This window comes from Staurois parvus, unplaced genomic scaffold (genome assembly GCF_062004578.1).
Source record: "Staurois parvus isolate SC_StPar_1 unplaced genomic scaffold, SC_StPar_1.0 ptg000315l, whole genome shotgun sequence".
NCBI classification, from domain to species: Eukaryota; Metazoa; Chordata; class Amphibia; order Anura; family Ranidae; genus Staurois; species Staurois parvus.
The window spans coordinates 190,760-212,210 of NW_028318111.1; the positions used below are offsets into that span (position 1 = coordinate 190,760).

The window sequence follows — 21,451 nt, forward strand, 5'->3', positions numbered from 1 at the left end:
TTGATGAAGCTCAGAGCATCAGAAAAGAAGGCGTATTGATGGGGCGCTGGATCTTGGTCTGAGTAGGCACTTTAAATGGAGTTTGGTGCGAAGGTTTGGTCTAAAAGCAGCTCACTCAAATCCAAGAGATCCAGAACACGAGCTCAGCAGAACCCAACAGACCTGGAAAAGGGTATTCGGGGCATACATGATATAAAAGGAGAGCGCACTAAGCTACGATGGATGGTCCAATTAAATTTTCATTCATTACAAGGATAAAGAGATATTGCCAACAAGTTCTAGGGGTAAAGGAGGTCCCCTTTCAGAGCTTGTAAGAGTTTATGTATTTAGAAGGCTTTGCTCATTTTGCTGGGCTAGCTGCGACACCAGTGACCTGGGCAAGCCTTTTAATTGAGTTTACAAGTCGAACCTATGTATTCCATCCAGGGGTGGACTGACCATTTAGAAACTCGGGCACTGCCCAAGGGCCGGGGGTCAGTAGAGGGCCCCATGAGATGCCCCGGTACCTTTTTCATAGGCTTTTTTGAGTTTGGGCAAGGACACAGGGGCCCCATGAGTTGGCAGTCCACCCCTGATTCCATCATTTCATCCAATCACCTATGCAGTGTCAAATCTTACAAGCCCTGATGAAGAGGGACTTTAGAGCCTGAAACGCATTGCCCATGGCTCTATATCAAAGTAATGAATACAAATCAAACTAGACCATACATCAGAGTGACAACCTCTTCTTTTTTCCCATACCAGATCTTCAGGGAGATTATTTGAGCTTCCATGTGGTGTTTAGTATGTATTAGTCCTGCCGTCAAAGCCTTCACTTGGCCAATCATTTATCAGAAGCAATAGAGATACATTGTTACCATCTGTCCTGCTGAAATATTTGCTGACTTTGCAATGTTGTTCTGGCAGGGGTCACAAACATGGCTGCCACTCTATATATGCCCAGGCTACTTTCCACCTTGGTCGAGACCTGGACATTTATATAGATGTCTTTACAGGGAGACAATACAGGGCATGCATTACTCACACATTCTGCCCAATGTCTATTGGTAGGATTACGTTTACAATAGACAGAGAAGTAAAACAAGACAGTTGCGTGTTTGTGGTAGGGGAGCAGTTGAACCCAGGACACCTCAGAGCAGCAGAGGAAAGCAAAAAACTTAGGCAAGGCACAAAAAGCCTCGGAGGTGGCATAAGAGGTCTGGGTACAAAGTGCAGGTTTCAGCTGTGCAGACAATTCTCACACTGTTCTCCTGCATACCTGAGCCTTAGAGAGGAGGAGGAGGTGCAGGGTGAAGGTAGAAAAGAGCCTTCCCAGGGTTAGGAATTAAGGGCATCAATACCTGCGGGGGTTAAAACCAGGGCCTGAAGGATGTCTGACAGTGACACAATTCCACGGGGTCGGCGTTCTTCATCCACCAGTACAAACCGATGAACCTGACATGAAAGGAGATTCAAGAGTTAAATAGACGTAAAATGGAAAACCGGTTATTGAACTCACCTGACCTGATATAATAGTTCATCTAAGTTCTGTGGACATTGATCAGCTACCGTCAGATCCACAGCAAAGTGTGCACATGGCAAGTAAATGGCTACAGCTGTGCTCAAACGTTTGTATAACCCGGCATAAATGGTGAAATATGTGGCATTGAAATAGAAAATATAACTGATTGTACCAAAAAACTGTCCTTTATTTAACCCCTCGCCTACAGGGCACTTCTACCCCCTTCCTGCCTACAGGGCACTTCTACCCCCTTCCTGCCTACAGGACACTTCTACCCCCTTCCTGCCTACAGGGCACTTATACCCCCTTCCTGCCTACAGGGCACTTATACCCCCTTCCTGCCTACAGGGCACTTATACCCCCTTCCTGCCTACAGGACACTTCTACCCCCTTCCTGCCTACAGGGCACTTCTACCCCCTTCCTGCCTACAGGGCACTTATACCCCCTTCCTGCCTACAGGGCACTTATACCCCCTTCCTGCCTACAGGACACTTATACCCCCTTCCTGCCTACAGGACACTTCTACCCCCTTCCTGCCTACAGGGCACCTATACCCCCTTCCTGCCCAGGCCAATTTCCAGCTTTCAGCGCTGTCACACTTTGAATGACAATTGCGCGGTCATGCAATACTGTACCCATATGAAATTTTTATCATTTTTTTGAGACAGATAGAGCCTTCTTTTGGTGGTATTTAATCACCTCTGGGTTTTTTATATTTTCTTAAACAAACCAAAAACCACTGAAAATTTTGAAAAAAAAAAATTTTTCTTAGTGTTTGTTATAAAATTTTGTAAATAAGTGATTTTTCTCCTTCACTGATGTGCGCTAATGATGCTGCAGTGATGGGCACTGATAGGCTGCACTGATGGACACTCATAGGTGGCACTGATGGGCACTGATGAGGAGGCACTGGTAGGTGGCACTGATGGGCATTGACAGGCATCACTCATAGGCACTGAAAGACAGCACTGATACATGGCACTGATATATGGCACTGTTAGGCAGCACTGACTGGCACTGATAGGCGGCACTGGCTGGCACTGATAGGCGGCACTGACTGGCACTGATGCACACTGATAGGCGGCACTGACTGGCACTGATAGGTGGCACTGATTGGCAGCACTGATAGGTGGCACTGATTGGCATTGATAGGGGGCACTGATTGGCATTGATAGGTGGCAGTGACTGGCACTAATGGATGACACTGAAAGGCAGCTAAGATGGGCACTGATATGTGGCATTGATGTGCACTGGTATGCACTGATATGTGGCACTGATAGGCACTGGCACATGGCACTGATGGGAACTGATAGCGGGCACTGATGGACTTTGACAGGTGGCACTGCTGGGGCTACACTGATCATCAGGGCACACTGATCATCAGTGCCCTGATGATCAGTGCACATGTCCCCTCCGAGGAATGCTGATTACCGGCTCTCCTCTCCTCCATCAGCGTGACAGCTCGAGAGGAGAGAAATGCCCATAACCGGCATTTCCCTGTTTACATGTGATCAGCTGTGATTGGACACAGCTGATCACATGACCGAGCCGACATCTTCGGCTCTTTCCGTGATCGGTGATCCGCTGTGTCCGAGGGACACAGCGCACCGCCGATCGCCGCGCTGCGCACTCCCTGAGCCGCGCATGCGCGGTGAGAATAGGAGGACATCATATGACCGCCTCCCAGAACGAGAGAACAACCTTGCGCCCGTAATTGGACTATGTGGCGGGCGGGAGGTGGTTAAGGATAGTGATCATATGAAGCCATTTGTTATCACATAGTTGTTTGGCTCCTTTTTAAATCAAAATGATAACAGAAATCACCCAAATGGCCCGGATAAAAAGTTTCCATCCTCTGGAATGTTTGGCCTTGGTACAGACACACAAGGTGAAATACTCAGGTTAAAATGGCAGTTAAAGGTTAATTTCCCACATCTATGGCTTTTTAAATTAGTCAGTCAGTTTTTTAGCTCCCACACGAATGCATTGAGCAGGCTCTGAACCATGGGAAGCAGAAAAGAACTGTGAAAAGAAATGCGTAACAAGGTAATGGAACTTTATAAAGATGGAAAAGGGTATAAAAAGATGTCCAAAGCCTTGAATATGCCAGTCAGTACTAAGAAGTGGAAAATTCGGGAATCTCTGGATGCCAAGCCAAGAACAGGTAGACCAAGAAAGATTGCAGCCACAACTGCCAGAAGAATTGTTCAGGACACAAAGAAAACCCCCCAGGTAAATGCAAGAGAAATACAGGCTGCTCTAGAAGACGATGGTGTGGTTGTTTCAAGGAACACAATATGACAATACTTGAACAAAAATTAGCTACATGGTTAAGTTGCCAGAAAGAAGCTTTTACTGCACCAATGCCACAAAAAAGCCCGGTTACAATATTCCTGACAACACCTTGATAGGTCTCACAGCTTCTGGCACACTGTAATCTGGAGTAATGAGACCAAAATAGAGCTTTATGGTCACAACCATAAGTGCTGTTTTTGGAGAGGGGTCAACAGCGACAAGAATACCATCACCACTGTGAAGCATGTTGGTGGATCACTGATGTTTTTATTTTGGGGGGGTTGTGAACTCTAAAGGCACAGGCAATCTTGTGAAAATTGATGGCAAGATGAATGCAGCATGTTAACAGGAAATACTGGCAGACAAATTTGCATTCTTCGGCACAAAAGGTAAGCATGGCACGTTCTTGGGACTTTCCAGCAGGACAATGTTGTCCTTTTAGTGGTTACAGCCAAGTTGTCCCTCCAGTGGTTACAGCAGAACAAGGTGAATGTTCTGGAGTGGCCATCACAATCTCCTGACCTTAATGTCATTGAGCCACTCTGGGGAGATATCAAATGTGCGGTTCATGCAAGACGACCAATGAATGACCTGGAGGCATTTTGCCTTGACAAAGACAAAGAAAAATAACAGGATGTGCCACTTTCTTGCATTGATAAATTCTTTGGTATTCACCTTTCCATTTACTTTTTTTTTTTTTTTACACACAACTACACTAAAAGGTTAGTCAGCCTACAAGTATTTTTTTTAGTTACAGTATATGGTGTGTTGAATACTCCTTGACAATTCCTGACTCTACTCCTGTCCACCAAGTGTTTGGATGTTCCTGATAATCTTGTCACCTATAACACCTAAGTGTTTGGGTGTTCCAGTTCCTCTTGTTTTACTTTCAGTAATATAATATAAATACACATTTATCAGGGATGGTAGGAGCTGGTTATAATGGGCACAACAGAGAATGATGAGTATCTGACAGAAGAGAAACTGTCAGGGGTGTAACTCGTAGGGTTCCATGTAACAACATGGTGACAATACAAGAGCACAACAAAAAGATGTCACCACATGTCAGGAAGTGCCTGTCCCATGTCCTTCATGGCAGGATCACCAGTCAGGCATATAAAAAAAAGATTAAAAACCACTTATGAACTTACACAATATGGCCAAAAGCATGGGGTACTCCTTCAAAAGGTAAGGCTACAGCATGCAAAGACACTTTAGACAATTGTGCAGAACGGTTTGGGGAAGACTCTGTTCTGTTACGCCTGTGTCCCTGTGTACAAACCAGCTCCATAAAGACATGATTTGATGAGTGTGGTGTGGAGAAACTCGAGTGACTTTCACAAAGCCCTGACCCCAACTCTACTGAACACCTTTGGGATGAAATGGAACAAGCAATGTTTTCTCAACCATCATCTCCATAAAGACACGGTTTGGTGAGTTTGGTGTGGAGAAACTCAAGTGGATGCACAGAGCCCTGACCTAAACCCTACTGAACACCTTTGGGATGAACAGGAACACTGATCCAACCTGACCTCAAAAATGCTGCCCCAGAAACACTCCAAAATCTTGTGTAAAGACTTCCCAGAAGAGAGGAGGCTGTTTTAGCTGCAACGGAGTGGAAAACGTCAAATTAATGCTTATGGTTTTGAATTGTGATGTCCAACAAATCTGGTGGAGGAACTTGAGTGACCTTCACAGAGCCCTGACAAGAACCCTACAAGACTCTATTGGGAAGAACAATTTTTTTTTTTTTTGATGCAATGAACACAGATTCCCAAAGACACACTGTGTAACTGTGAATTGGCCAACTTCATATTTGGTTTTGAAATGGGATGTCCAAAAAATTGGGTGGAGAAACGTGAGTGGCCTTCACAGAGCCCTGACCTCAACTCTACTGAACACCTTTGGGATGAACAAACACTGATCCAACCTGACCTCACAAATGCTGCTTTGGCAGAATGGGCACAAATTCCCACAGAAACACTCCAAAATCTTATGGAAAGACTTACCAGAAGAGAGGAGGCTGTTTTAGCTGCAACGGAGTGGAAAACATCATAGTAATGCTTATGGTTTTGAATTGTGATGTCCAACAAATCTGGTGGAGGAACTTGAGTGGCCTTCACAGAGCCCTGACTAAAACCCTACAAAACTCTATTGGGATGAACTTAAAAACCAGTACCTGACCTCACAATTTTTTTTTGTGCCACGGACACAAATTCCCAAGGACACACTGTGTAACTGTGAAGTGGCCAACTTTATATTAACGCCAATGGTTTTGAAATGGGTTGTCCAACAAACTCATATAGAAGTAATAGGTGCCCACAAATGTTTAGATATATAGTGTACATTAGCAGGTTAAAGGTATACGAGACATCAGTGAATGGGTTTAGTTCTACTTGAAGGCCTCATACATACAGACACCACAAGAAGAGGCGCCTTTGGAACTGTTTTCTCCATTGAAGGACAGCCATGACTATTTTTTTTTTACCCTGAGAAAGTATTGTCTGCAGAGGGAACGCATACAGTTTAGCATTACATTCAGTACCTGCTCCTTTACTATGCGGTCTATCACTGTCTCCAGGGTCTCATGCGGGTAACACATCAGGACACCTTCTAGGCACAAGCTGCGCCGCCGTAAAGCCTCGCCCACTGTTATGTCCAGGTTGTTATAGATCTTTTGTGCTGCCAAGTGCTGAAATATAAAACAAATCATAGACTGAGGAAAAAAAATAAAACAAAATAAAGTTGATAGCCAGCAGCGCTGAGCAGTACATTCTAATGGCGGGAAAGTTTCCCCCCATGTCAGAATACAAAGGCCAAGTGGGGAACATTCCCCAATCCACCTCGTATGTGTGGATAGGAAATCGACTCTTTTTTTTTCTTCTGTTCAACCATTCATGAACAAAAAGGTCTGAACTCAAAGACAAGGCTGTATTGGCTAAGCAACTCAGGATGGCTGTTCGTGCCTATTCAGATAAAATCTGATTTATGAAACAGCAGAATGCACTTAAGCCAATCGGCCAGAATGTAGATGAACCAAATAGCTCCATGAACATTTTCCTGTCCACAAATTGCATCATAATATTTCAACTTTATTACTGTTACAAGCTTATTTTATTTTATCGCATGCATATACTGTGATTGTCATTAAATTTGTTTGAAATTTGGCATTATTTGACATTTGGAACCAGTTTTCAATTGGCAGGGAAGAGGGGGCCAAGGAGAGCTTTCTTCCTCAGAGCTCATAGTGGCCCTCAGCATCTGGCTCTCTGAAACACTTTTAGGTACAGGGGCGGACTGACCATTTGGAAACTCGGGCACTGCCCGAGGGCCCAGGGTCAGTAGGGGGCCCCATGAGATGCCCCTGGTACCTTTTTCAAAGGCTTTTTTGAGTTTGGGCAAGGACACAGGGGCCCCATGATCCTCTATTGCCCGGGGCCCCATGAGTTGTCAGTCCGCCCCTGTTTAGGTAATTGATATTAATGTACTCACTATGACGTCGAATCTGGAGTACAGACCAACAACTTGCCCTGAAAAGTAAAATAAAATGGGGTTAAAAACACAAGAAACACAGAGAAGACATGCAATATAAATGGACATTGCAGAAAGTTTGCAGTTTAAAGTGGAACTTCACTCTCTCAATCAACATTGACTATTTTTAATCCTTATGATACTAGCATTAGTAAATTAACAGGAAATTATTTGACTTGTTGTTTACATTTGCTCAGTTACTTCCTTGTGTTTGGCCTAGGCCAAAATGATGTCATACATCCCAGGAGTCTTCAGGAGGGGAGAGGGGGGGGGTTTCTGAGCTGAACACACCTTCCTGCCTGCATACCTAATCTAAGGGCAGATGGATTCCAGGAAGTAAATGCTACATGAATCATCTGACCTTATTCAAGATGTCCACCGCCAGAATGGCTAGGGGGAGATTTCTTGGCAGAGATTTTATTCCTCTTCTGTCTCTGGAACAGGGAAATCTCCATGACAGGGACACGGATAGCAGTGGAAACCCATCCCCTTTCTCACAGGGTGGACTGCTTATGCAGAGCGGAGGCAGACACAGCCCGCGGTCCTCTATGGGCGGTCGCATGTAATCGGATTGCCTGTCCGTTAACACCCGACTGCCACCCGATCCAATCTGCTAGACGGATGGGGAAGGTATCCGTATCTGTTTGTTTTTCGCTTACAGGACCCGATGTAGACAGGTGTAGAAGGACACAAGTCCGTTTACATCCGTTGCTCCATAGAGGATTACGGAGGGTCTGATTGGTCCGCCCATGTGAAAGGGGCCTAAGGAAAAAAGAGGTTTAGCTTGGAGTTCCGCTTAAAAGCTTTTTTATACTTCTTTACACAAAGGTAACATTTTTATAGCAGGCACCATATGATGCCTTCTGTTACTTTCCAGCACTCCTTGGTAAATAAAATAGCACTTTTTATTGGGAAATATAACGCTCCCCCCGAATTTTACAATTTAGTAGTGATTACTAACTATCCCAGGCATTACAACTGTCATGATATGATCTATTTTCCCAGAATAGGAAAGGAAAAGTGGGAATTAATAGGGCCCCCATTGAGACTGTGGCAGGGAAAATAAAGTTTCAAGTCCCCACAAAGTATAGCCCCCCCCACTACAACTGGACAGTGTTAAGCTCCTCCCCAGGGTATATTATATAATGGGGAAGATTCCAGAAATTGGGAGTTTTTAGCCCCCCACTATGCCTAGACATTCCTGGAAGAAAAGTGACCAATGGAGAGAAGAATTGGAGAGAAAAGAGGGCTATAAAAGGGGGTCCGTTAATAGAAAAAAAAAACAGAAACCAGGGAGGCATCTCTGTGGTGCTCCCCTCCTACCCGCCCATTTTCGTCGCGGCCAATATTATTGGGAAGTATCATATTAAATGATAGTAGAATGTGTAAGTATGTTCATTGCAAAAAGCTGTATAGTTAATGAGTATGGTTGGTAAGTGTTGTGTTCATTTATTATTATTATACATTATTATACAGGATTTATATTATTATTATTATTATACAGGATTTATATTATTATTATTATTATACAGGATTTATATTATTATTATTATACAGGATTTATATTATTATTATTATTATACAGGATTTATATTATTATTATTATTATACAGGATTTATATATTATTATTATTATACAGGCTTTATATTATTATTATTATACAGGATTTATATTATTATACAGGATTTATATTATTATTATTATACAGGATTTATATTATTATTATTATACAGAATTTATATTATTATTATACAGGATTTATATTATTATTATTATTATACAGGATTTATATTATTATACAGGATTTATATTATTATTATTATACAGAATTTATATTATTATTATACAGGATTTATATATTATTATTATTATACAGGATTTATATTATTATACAGGATTTATATTATTATTATTATACAGGATTTATATATTATTATTATTATACAGGATTTATATATTATTATTATTATTATTATACAGGATTTATATTATTATTATACAGGATTTGTATATTATTATTATACAGGATTTATATTATTATTATACAGGATTTGTATATTATTATTATACAGGATTTATATATTATTATTATACAGGATTTATATATTATCATCATTATTATTATTATTATTATACAGGATTTATGAACAATACAGTTCAATACAAGAGGGCTAGGAGGGCCTGATCCTGAGAGCTTACAATCTAGGAGACTTCAGGGATTTCCAGGGTTATGGCCAGGTATATATATATATATATATATATATATATATATATATATATATATAAATAAAATATTACCCCAGTCCAAGCTGGAACTGTGAAAAAATATATCATGCCTGGAGTTCATCTTCAATACTTTACTTTTAGGCTTTTAGTGCAAAATGTTTTTTTCTGGGGGGGGGGGGGGGATTTGTACATGGTGATCTGAGATAAGTGAAGCAACAACACCATGTCAGGCATTACAAGATACATACTGCATGAAATGTACTGCAGGAGAATAAAAATCAGGACATGTCAAACATTACGCTACTTTAAAAAAAAAACTGCTTAAAAATATTAATGGCAAATTCCACCTTTTAAATAATCCTCAGATGATCTGGACCCCTCCACGAGGTGATAAGTCGAATCTCGCAGTTCACGCGTGAGAAATTGGGAGCCATGATCAAAGGCTTCAGCTGCAATGGCACCTGCAGAGCACAATCTGGACTGCCTCCTATGAGGAACCTCTATGAGAGCTATTATACACATCTGGATAAAGGTCCCCCTGCTAGCAGCAGCCTCCCGTCCAAGTGAATACACAGGTGGCCCAAATCATCTGAGAGAAGCTGCAGTCACCATCTTCTTTAGTTCCTAAAAGTTTCCAAACATTTGATAGGTATGAGTCCTGCTGGTGATGAGTATTGGTATAGACTTCACATTTTGAGGAAGAGAGCAATGGGGTTCATTCCTATGAGGGACGCTGTACATTTCATTATTGCACATAATTCACTTTGGACATATTGCTTGTTCATAAGTACGGCTGGAGTCGTAGTGACTATGCTGGGGGTTTTGAGTAAGATTAAAAATGTTTTACACTTATTAGTAAGCTAATACGTAAAAATAAAGAGTTGTTATAAAGAATGTTTTTTACACCAATAATAAAATGGCCGCAGCCAAGTTAGCACCAAACAATAAGAGTTGTGGTCTTTTATTGTATAGAATAAAGAATACTGCCAACAGTCCCATTGTTATAACAAAATTGGTGCAGCGCTCCCACACTTGTACTTATATAAATTATTAAATCAAAATGAGGTTTCAATTACACCCCTAGTGAATCCTCCTGTGCAGGGGAGGACTGACCATTTGGAAACTCGGGCACTGACCAAGGGCCAGGGGTCAGTAGGGGGCCCCATGAGATGCCCTTGGTACCTTTTTCATAGGCTTTTTTGAGTTTGGGCAAGGACACAGGGGCCCAATGATCCCCTATTGCCCGGGGGCCCCATGAGTTGTCAGACCACCCCTGCTCCTGTGTATAATTATCACAAACTCAATTCTTCATATTATTATACAATCTTATACAATGATGTTTGATAAACCATATGAAACAAAAAATAAATGTGCAAAACACATAAAAACACAATACAATTGCAAGAAAAAGTATGTGAACCCCTTGGGATTACGTGGAGTTTTGCATGAATTGGGCATAAAATGTGCTCTGAACGTCATCCAAGTCACAACAATAGAAGAACACAGTCTGCTGAACATAATACTACACAAACATTAGATGTTGCCATGGTTTAATTGCACATAACATGTAAACATTCACAGTGCAGGGAGGAAAAAGTATGTGAACCTTTGGACTTAATAACTGGTTGACCCTCCTTTGGCAGCAATAACCTCAACCAAACGTTTCCTGTAGTTGCAGATCAGACCTGCACAACGATCTGGAGTCATTTTGGACCACTCCTCTTCACAAAACTGTTTCAGTGTAGCAATATTCTTGGGATGTCTGGTGTGAATCGCTCTCTTAAGGTCATGCCACAGCATTTCAATCGGGTTGAGGTCAGGACTCTGACTGGGCCACTCCAGAAGGCGTATTCTGTGCTGTTGCAGCCATTGTTTTGTTGAATTACTTGTATGCTTTGGGTCATTGTCCTGTTGCATCACCCATCCTCTGCGGAGCTTCAGTTGGCGGACAGATGGTCGTACGTTTTCCTGCAAAATGTCTTGATAAACTCTGGAATTCATTTTCCCATCAATGACAACAATCCATCCAGGCCCTGAGGCAGCAAAGCAGCCCCAAACCATGATGCTCCCTCCGCCATGTTTCACAGTGGGGATGAGGTTTTGATGTTGATGTGCTGGGCCTTTTTTTCTCCACACATAGTGTTGTGTGTTCTTCCCAAACAACTCAATCTTGGTTTCATCTGTCCACAGTATATTTTGCCAGTAGTGCTGTGGAACATCCAGGTGCTCTTTTGCAAACTTCAAATGTGCTGCAATATTCTTTTTGGACAGCAATGGCTTCCTCCGTGGTGTCCTCCCATGTACTCCATTCTTGTTTAATGTTTTCCTTATTGTAGATGTGTCCACAAAAATGTTAGCATGTGCCAGAGATTTCTGTAGGTCTTTAGCTGACACTCTGGAATTCTTCTTTACCTCATGCAGCATTCTGCGCTGTGCTCTTGCAGTCATTTTTACAGGACGACCACGCCTAGGGAGAGTAGCAACAGTGCTAAACTTTCTCCATTTGTAGACAGTCTGTCTTACCGTGGACACATGAACATCAAGGCTTTTGGAGATACTTTTGTAACCCTTTCCAGCTTCATACAAGTCAACAATTCTTGATCAAAGGTCTTCTGAGAGCTCTTTTCTGCGAGGCATGGTTCACATCAGACAGTGCTTCTTGAAACCAGTAAACCCAAAACAGGTGTGTGTTTTTTAAGGGCAGGACAGCTGTCAGCAACACATCCAATATCATCACACTGATTGGAGTCAAGGTTGACTCACTCCTGGCTCCAATTAGCTCTGGGAGAAGTCATTAAGCTAGGGCCTCGCATACTTTTTCCTCCCTGCACTGTGAATGTTTACATGTTATGTGCAATTAAACCATGGCAACATCTAATGTTTGTGTAGTATTATGTTCAGCAGACTGTGTTCTTCTATTGTTGTGACTTAGATGACGTTCAGAACACATTTTATGCCCAATTCATGCAAAACTCCATGTAATCCCAAGGGGTTCACATACTTTTTCTTGCAACTGTACATAAACCCACTTGTGTTTCTAAACAGGGTGAAATCACAAACATGTACTATGTAATATGAAGAACTGAGTTTGTGATAATCATACACAGGAGGATTCACTAGGGGTGTAATTGAAACCTCATTTTGATTTAATTATTTATATAAGTACAAGTGTGGGAGCGCAGCACCAATTTTGTTCTACTTTTGATCCCATTCTATCCAGGTGTACAGCCAGGTGTCAGTGGCAAGCCATTCCTAGAACAATAGTTTAATTAGGGTAGCGCAGGTGGTTCTCCATTGTTTTTTTATCAGTCCCATTTTTATGCAGTCAGCTTAGATGTGAACAGCACTATTCATATAGAGAAATGGAAAAGACTAGGGAAACAGTGGTAATAATAGGAGAACAGAACTTTAGTGATGTTCAAAGTAGAGCAACCTAAAGCAGATAACCAAACTTTGCAGATTTGAACTGAAAAAAATGGAAAATTGATCAAAGATTTGCTATTTTATAGAAAACATGTTAACAGTGCCTAAGAAGTATCCTGAAATCTTTATATTTTGTTCCTAATTCCCCCCCATGAAAAATAAACATGCAGTTCCTGGTATGTGAGTTTGCCTAGGCACCCCTGCACCTACAGCCTCATAGCTGTATATCTACAACATGAAATCTAAGGCACCGTGGCCACTGACTACCAGCATCAGGAGATTTGAAGTGAGGTTAGGTGATGTCAGTACTGTGCTGCTTTCTGGAGTGAAATCTGCTGGAGTGAAACCATTTAGCGCAGTGGCTAAACAGTAAGCAGTTCTGCCTGGCAGTACTCGGGTTGTCAGTTTGAATCCCAGCCACAGCACCACCTGCCTGGAGTTTGCATGTTCTCCCTGTGCCTGTGTGGGTTTCCTCCGGGCACTCCAGCTTCCTCCCACACTCCAAAGACATGCTGGTAGGTTAAATGGATCCTGTCTAAATTGTCCCTAGTATGTGTATGTATGAATGTGAGTTAGGGACCTTAGATTGTACACCCCTTGAGGGTTAGGGACCTTAGATTGTACACCCCTTGAGGGTTAGGGACTGATGTGAATGTACAATATATATGTAAAGTGCTGCATAAATTGGCGGCGCTATATAAGTACCTGAAATAAATAAATATATCTCCCTGCTGCATTTTGATCTGTGCTTCTTTGCTTACTCCACTTCTGCTGCTTCTTGAATCCCCCCCCCCCCCCTCCCACCATCAAATGTCACAACCAGCAGCAATGAGGAGGAAAAGCTCTGACATGAGGAAGCAAAGCCCTACCTCTGATAAGATGGCCATGCAGAGACACAGTCCAGAATAAGGTATGGCAGGTGAGTAAGGGGGAAAACAGATCAGATCAGGAGACCAGAGGCAATGCTGGTGACCGGTCCTTTGCCCTCTACCTTTCTTTTATGGGTATAGCTTCCATGGTCTAGGTCCTCTTTTAGCAACCCTAAACAGACCCGGGCGATTCATTTCAACAACAATCTGCCCACAAGAATATATTGATCATATCTGTTATTTTCCTATAAGGCCCCATTTTACACCTGAGCGACACTGAGGCGTTTTCGTGGCGCTTTTTTGGAGTGGCACCATTTATTTTGAATGGGCCTCTCTCCGCTCCAAAAACATGCCAAAAAAATTTGTGCACTAAGATTTTGGCACTAAGCCAGGCATGTTTGGTGTTGCATGTTTTTGTGTGTTTTGATGCACGGCAATCATGGCAAAATTACACCACATTTGGGGTGCCATTACAAAATAATGGCACCATAAGCACGTTGCAAGTTTTGCTGCGATTCTAGCATTGCGGGCAGAATCACTTTATTCTGCCCACGATTCCAATATGCTCAGGTGTGACTGGGGCCTAAAAGCCTCCCTTTTGTAGGCAACCAAATGACTTAGACTGCTGGTAGATGCCACCATCTTGGCCCAAGAAATATCTGAAGACAGATTTTTCAAAGCTTATATGGACTGATGAGATGAGAGTGACTTTTGACGAACCACTTCGACGCCAGCAAGGTGGAGGCAGGGTACTGGTATGGAATGGTATTATTAAAGATGAGCTTGTTGGACCTTTTTCGTGTTGAAGATGGACTCAGAATGAACTCCCAAACCTACTGACAGTTTTTAGAAGACACGTTCTTCAAGCAGTGGTACAGGAAAGTCTGCATCTTTCAAAAGGACCATGATATTTATGCCATCGCATGCATTAAAGTAGCCAGTGAAGGCCTTAAAGATGAAAAAATAATGACATGGCCCCCTTCCTCAACTGACCTAAACTCTATTGAGAACTTGTGGGCCCTTCTTAAACTAGAGATTTACGACGAAGGAAATTAGTACACCTCTCTGAACAGTGTCTGGGAGGCTGTGGTTGCTGCTGCACAAAAAGTTGATCGTCAACAGGTCAAGAAACTGGCAGACTCCATTAATGGAAGCCTTATGACTGTTATTGAAAAGAAGGGTGGCTATATTAGTTATTGTTTTTTGGGGGGTTTTTTAAATGTCAGAAATGTTTATTTGTAAATTTTGTGTTGTTTGTTGGGAAATGGAGATGGGAAAATTTTCGTTTTTCATTTAGTTGGATAATAATTCTGCACACGTATAGTTGCCCAGTAATTGTCCTCACAGAGATATGGGAAAATTTTCATTTTTCATTTAGTTGGAATAATTCTGCACACAAATAGTTGCCCAGTAATTGTCCTCACATAGATATGGGAACATTTTCGGTTTTCATTTAGTTGGATAATAATTCTGCACACGAATAGTTGCCCAATAATTGTGCTCACATAGATATTCTCCTAAGAAAGCCAAAATCTCACTTTTACTTTCTTAAATATTCAGGTTTGAGGTTTCTTAACATTTTGGATTGACCGAGAGCACTGTAGTTGTTCAATAATGAAATGAATCCTCAAAAATACAACTTGCCTAATAATTGTGGAAACAGTGTAAAGGTACATTTGGTGACAGGGTGAACTTGTGGTCAGACTATGGAAATCTTAAAGCGGAGTTCCACTCACGCTGTCAAAAAATAAAAGTCAGCAGCTACAAAAACTGTAGCTGCTGTCTTTTAAAAAACAGCCACTTACCTGTCCCTCGGTCCCGCGGTGTGTCCCCTGCAGCCTGTTTCACCGGCCGTCCTGTATTCCAGGAGGCCGCCATCTTTAGTGTGGGCTTGCGGCTTCACAGCTGGGTACCTACTGCACATGCACGAGTAGCGCTGCGCTTCATGAATGATCCTGTAGTCTTCTGGGACCTGTCACGTGTCCCAAAAGTCTACAGGGAGGGAGGGAGGACACCTTCCATTTCCGATCGCCTAGGCGATTGGACCGGAAGTGGGAGCGGGTACCTGTCAAATTCGGGTACCCACTCCCCCCCCCCGCCCCCCAAAGGTGGCAATCCTTAATGGGGAGTGGGGGAGCAGTCCTTAAAGTGGAACTTCCCTTTTTAGGTGGAGCTCCGCTTTAACAAGTAGTAAAGGAGCTTTGCAACAAGCTCCACTGTGCTCTGCAGCTGCAGGCACTGTGGAACAATTCATCCTCGGGTTCTATATTCTCACAGTAGAAGCCTTGAAGTCATTTAGATATTCTCTTAGCGGCTCAGCTCCCTCTCCTGACACCATCTATTGAAATATACTGATATAAATGATAAAAAAAAGCCGAACTTGTGTGCTGATTAATTCCTTCAACAACAATACCTAATAGTGTTACAGAGAGGCTTCTGTTGCTTTTAAATCCTTTGCACGTCATTATTTATTCTGTCACTTTGCAGATCCAAATGCTGAACAGGAAACGGCCATACTCGGTTATGTTTACCTTGAATGGATACAGAAAGGATTTCCTTGTTTACACAATGCCCGGTATCCTTGCTGTGCAGCGCTGTACAGGTGACTTTAAATCCTGGATACCAAGTGCCATGTTCGTCATTGACTATAGACAAGCAGAGCTATAAATACCCAGAAATGCCACGTTCACATGCAGCAGCTGCGCCCTCATGCAGTGAAGAGGTGGACATTGCTCTGGTCACTAAACAGGGTCTTTGGACTCGGACCGGGGTCACCGGCTTGGCACTAAAGGCACAGTATTAAGTAAGATTACCAAGAAGACAGTACAAAGGGCTCCTTCCAATTTCTGCCGCTGTCATGATTTAGCTTTCCATTTGGTATTTCCATGTTTAACCACATGGGTCATAGGATGAGGCTGCTTTACTTTGTAAACTATCCCTTCGGGTTTAAAAGGAACTACAAGTCCCAGCAGGTCCTGTTCCTTTCTACAAGATGGCAAAACACTGTAAATAAATAAATATACACACACATGCATAAGGGTCTATTTATAAAAAAAAAAGAAAATGTGCAAATATCTCAATCATTCACACATTTGTCACAAATAATAGATGTAATTTACCTAATAATTTTATTTCCCATCGTTTTCAGCCCCATCTAGTGGCCATAATGGTGTATTTTTCTGAAATACCTCAATCAGGAGAGTTATGCATTATGGCCACTAGATGGAGCTGACAATAATTTAATATTAGTGTGGGTTAGTGTGAGGGTTGGAGGGAGGGTTAATGTTAGGGTTACAGGGAGGGTTAGTGTTGGGGTTACAGAGAGGATTAGTGTTGGGGTTACAAGGAGGATTAGTATTGGGGGTGTTACAGCAAATTGAACGGCTAGTATTGGGGTTACAGGGAGGATTAGTGTTGGGTTACAAGGAGGATTAGTATTGGGGGTGTTACAGTAAATTGAATGGCTAGTATTGGGGTTACAGGGAGGATTAATGTTGGAGGAATGGTTAGCATTCGGATTACAAGGAGGGTTAGTGTTAGGGTAACAAGTAGGGATAGTGGGGGGGGCAGTGTTACAGTAAATGGAAGGGCTAGCATTGGGGTTACAGGGAGGATTAATGTTGAGGTTACAGGCCGAATTAGTGTTGGAGGAAAATTTAGTGGTAGGGCCACAGGGAGGATTAGTGTTGAGGTTAGAGGGATGATTAGTGTTGGGGTTACAGGGAGGATTAGTGTTGGGGGTAGAGGGAGGGTTAGTGTTGGGGTTACAGGAAGGATTAGTGTTGAGGTTAAAGGGATGATTAGTGTTGGGTTACAGGGAGGATTAGTGTTGAGGGTAGAGGGATGATTAGTATTGGGGTTACAGAAAGGATTAGTGTTGAGGTTAGAGGGATGATTTGTGTTGGGGGTACAGGGAGGATTAGTGCTGGGGTAGAGGGTTGATTAGTGTTGGGGTTACAGAAAGGATTAGTGTTGGGTGTAGAGGGAGGGTTAGTGTTAGGGTAACAAGTAGGGATACTGTGGGGGTCAGTGTTACAGTAAATTGAAGGGCTAGTATTGGGGCTATAAGGGAGGATTCGTGCTGTGGTTACAGGAAGGGTTAATGTTGAGGTTACAGGTCGAGTTAGTGTTGGAGGAATGGTTAGTGTTAGGGCTACAGGGAGGATTAGTGCTAAGGTTAGAGGGAGGATTGGTGTTAGAGTTACAAGGAGGGTTGGTTTTGGGGTTACAAAACTGGTTAGTTTTAGGGTTACAGTGAGGGTTGGTGTTGGGGTTACAGGGATGGTTGGTGTTGGGGTTACAGGGAGGCTTGGTGTTGGAGTTACAGTGAGGGTTGGTGTTGGGGTTACAGGGAGGGTTGGTGTTGGGGTTACAGGGAGGGTTGGTGTTGGGGTTATAGGAAGGCTTGGTGTTGGAGTTACAGGGAGGGTTGGTGTTGGGTTTATAGGAAGGCTTGGTGTTGGGGTTACAGAGAGGGTTGGTGTTGGGGTTACAGAGAGGGTTGGTGTTGGGGTTACAGAGAGGGTTGGTGTTGGGGTTACAGAGAGGGTTGGTGTTGGGTTTACAGGGAGGGTTGGTGTTGGGTTTACAGGGAGGGTTGGTGTTGGGGTTACAGGAAGGCTTGGTGTTGGGGTTACAGGAAGGCTTGGTGTTGGGGTTACAGAGAGGGTTGGTGTTGGGGTTACAGGGAGGGTTAGTGTTGGGGTTACAGGAAGGGTTAGTGTTGGGGTTACAGGAAGGCTTGGTGTTGGGGTTACAGGGAGGGTTGGTGTTGGGGTTACAGGGAGGGTTGGTGTTGGGGTTACAGAGAGGGTTGGTGTTGGGGTTACAGGGAGGGTTGGTGTTGGGTTTACAGGGAGGGTTGGTGTTGGGGTTACAGGAAGGCTTGGTGTTGGGGTTACAGGGAGGGTTGGTGTTAGGATTATAGGAAGGCTTGGTGTTGGAGTTACAGGGAGGGTTGGTGTTGGGGTTACAGGAAGCAATGCTGTTGGGGTTATAGGAAGGCTTGGTGTTGGAGTTACAGGGAAGGTTGGTGTTGGGGTTACAGGAAGGGTTGGTGGTAGGGTTATAGGAAGGCTTGGTGTTGGGGTTACAGAGAGGGTTGGTGTTGGGGTTACAGGGAGGGTTGGTGTTGGGGTTACAGGAAGGGTTGGTGTTGGGGTTATAGGAAGGCTTGGTGTTGGGGTTACAGAGAGGGTTGGTGTTGGGGTTACAGGGAGGGTTGGTGTTGGGGTTACAGGGAGGGTTGGTGTTGGGGTTATAGGAAGGCTTGGTGTTGGGGTTACAGAGAGGGTTGGTGTTGGGGTTGCGGATAAGAGAATGAGGGTCAATCTTACTGAATTGTGCCTAGGAGCTCTTCAGTTCTCTAGCTTCTACCACGTCAGTTTTTAGAGGGCTGATTCTTTCATTTCCTGGAGTCAATCTGAACCTTCCTTCTATGTAACGCATCACAGATAATTTATGATGACACTCTATTTGATGTATAATAGAATTTCTCCTGTTGCAGATCCATCAGCTGTTTATGGACTCACACATATAAAATTCAGAAGTGTCCGGTAGTTTCCCTTTAGAGGCTCTCAGAGGTCATGGAACACTCCCAGAATTCCTGCACTGCGGGGAGGAAAAATCTTATCCAGCTCCTGCTCTCGATGACTCCGGTGTTCTATGTATAGCACAGATTAGAGGACACGGTCTGCCGGGGTACGGAGGCTGTATCCCCTACAATATAATGTATTCTGATGGGTTTTATCTGGCTGCATTAAAAAAGAAGTATGGCTTGAAGTCCCTTCATCATTCTCGTCATTTTCTTTTTGCCCCTTTGCTGTGGCTTTTATCCCTCCTTCCTTTCTCTGGGGTATTCCCCCCATTCCCCCTTTTTTTTTCTTCTTTTCCTCCTCCTCTTTCTTCCTTCTCCTTCTTTCCTTTTTCTTTTTGTTTTCTGTTTTGGATGCGGTTAGTGTTTGCTCATGGTTAGTAGACTGGTCGGTTTGCAATGACTCTCGGCCCAGTGTAGTACACTATGCTCTTTTTGGGGATGGCAATTGGATTTTATACGTATCTGGACTGAACCTGGTTCGTTGTCTTTTATGGCGGCATCTACCTACTTGCCTTATTGTTGTATGTTTGTTCTGTGAAAAAGCTTTATAAATAAAGAATGTTAAAAAAAAGAGAAGTATGGACTTATAGTTTCTTCCCCAATTATACTTACTTAGGTGAATGCTGCATCTGTCCCCCACCGGCTCTAAGTGTGAAAACTCAGCGAGCACATGACCACTGATCACCGAGTTCTCACCGCCGCTCTAAGCAGAGAGCGGTAACTGTCAGTCACCGCTCTCTGCTCTGCTCCCCCTGGAGCTCACTGGAGCACTGGGATATGAAGGGGAAGGGAGCGGCTGGCTCAGGCTCTCAGTAGATCGCTGAGGTGCCGAGCCAGATGCCGCTCCAGACTCTGGGAGTCAGGATCTTTCCCCAGCCTTGCCCGCTGTTGTCTGAAAATAGGTTACAGGAGTGCAAAACTCCGAATGCAGGATTTTTGGTGCACTTTCAGGAAGTGCACTACACCTGCAAGATATAACAGAAGTCTATGGCACGGGCGGACTGACCATTTGGAAACTCGGGCACTGCCCGAGGGCCCGGGGTCAGTAGGGGGCCCCATGAGATGCCCTTGGTACCTTTTTCATAGGCTTTTTTGAGTTTGGTCAAGGACACAGGGGCCCCATGAACCCCTATTGCTTGGGGGCCCCATGAGTTGTCAGTCCGCCCCTGCTATGCTAAGGGCAGGTAACCCACAGGAAAGCTGCAGGTGCACTGCGCTGCACCCAAGTTGCGGGTAAACTGCAGAGCATCAGTGTAAAAACAGCTTTATAGAAGGCTCAGGACAATAAGGGCTTGTTTACAGTTGAGGTTTGGGGGCAGTAAAATCCAAAGGCGAGATTTTTATTTACTACATCCCCTCCCCCAACCACTAGTGTAGCACCAGGGGTCGCAATGGCGACCTTGCCCCATGCTTCAGCGGGCACATGCAGCCTCCCTTTCACATTCTGTTTTGCACTTGGACAGCAGTGGCATATACAGGAACCGATCCTCCATTTTCCTCCTGAAACCACTGAAAGCTGGCTTCTTCTCCTTTCAGCCTCCATTCAGGAAGAAAATGTTCATTATGCTATTCAATATATAAAAAAAAATCAAAATTCTGAACCACTTCATTTCATTGTGGCCCACGACTGATTACCATATCACTTAAAGCGGAGCTCCACCCAAAAGGGGAAGTTCCGCTTTAAGGCCTGCTCCCCCGCTCCCCATTAAGGATTGGCACCTTTGGGGGGTGGGGGGGAGCGGGTACCTGAATTTGTCAGGTACCCGCTCCCACTTCCGGTCCGATCACCTAGGCAATCAGAAGTGGAAGGTGTCCTCCCTCCCTGTAGTCTTTTGGGACACGTGACAGGTCCCAGAAGACTACAGGACCATTCATGAAGCGCAGCACTACTCGCGCATGCACAGTGGGTACCCGGCTGTGAAGCCGCAAGCTGTCACAGCCGGGTGCCCACACTGAAGATGCCAGCCTCCTGGAATACAGGACGGCCGGTGAAACGGGCTGCGGGGGA

General features: G+C 43.7%; 1 protein-coding gene across 2 annotated transcripts in view; it reads right to left on the bottom strand.

Moving 5' to 3' along the window:
- PRKAG3 (protein kinase AMP-activated non-catalytic subunit gamma 3) overlaps positions 1-21,451 on the bottom strand; it is a 70,074-nt gene that overhangs the window by 7,475 nt on the left and 41,148 nt on the right. Inside the window, exons 10-12 of one of the 2 annotated variants that reach the window (XR_016313614.1) lie at positions 7,290-7,327; positions 6,343-6,489; positions 1,259-1,434 (exon numbers count right to left, since the gene is read on the bottom strand). Coding sequence is in view for 1 of the 2 variants with exons in the window: in XM_089683562.1 (XP_089539688.1) it covers positions 1,341-1,434; positions 6,343-6,489; positions 7,290-7,327 (279 nt within the window). In the remaining variant the exon portion in view is untranslated. The remainder of the gene's footprint in view (positions 1-1,258; positions 1,435-6,342; positions 6,490-7,289; positions 7,328-21,451) is intronic. The other variant, XM_089683562.1, reaches the window with a different exon arrangement.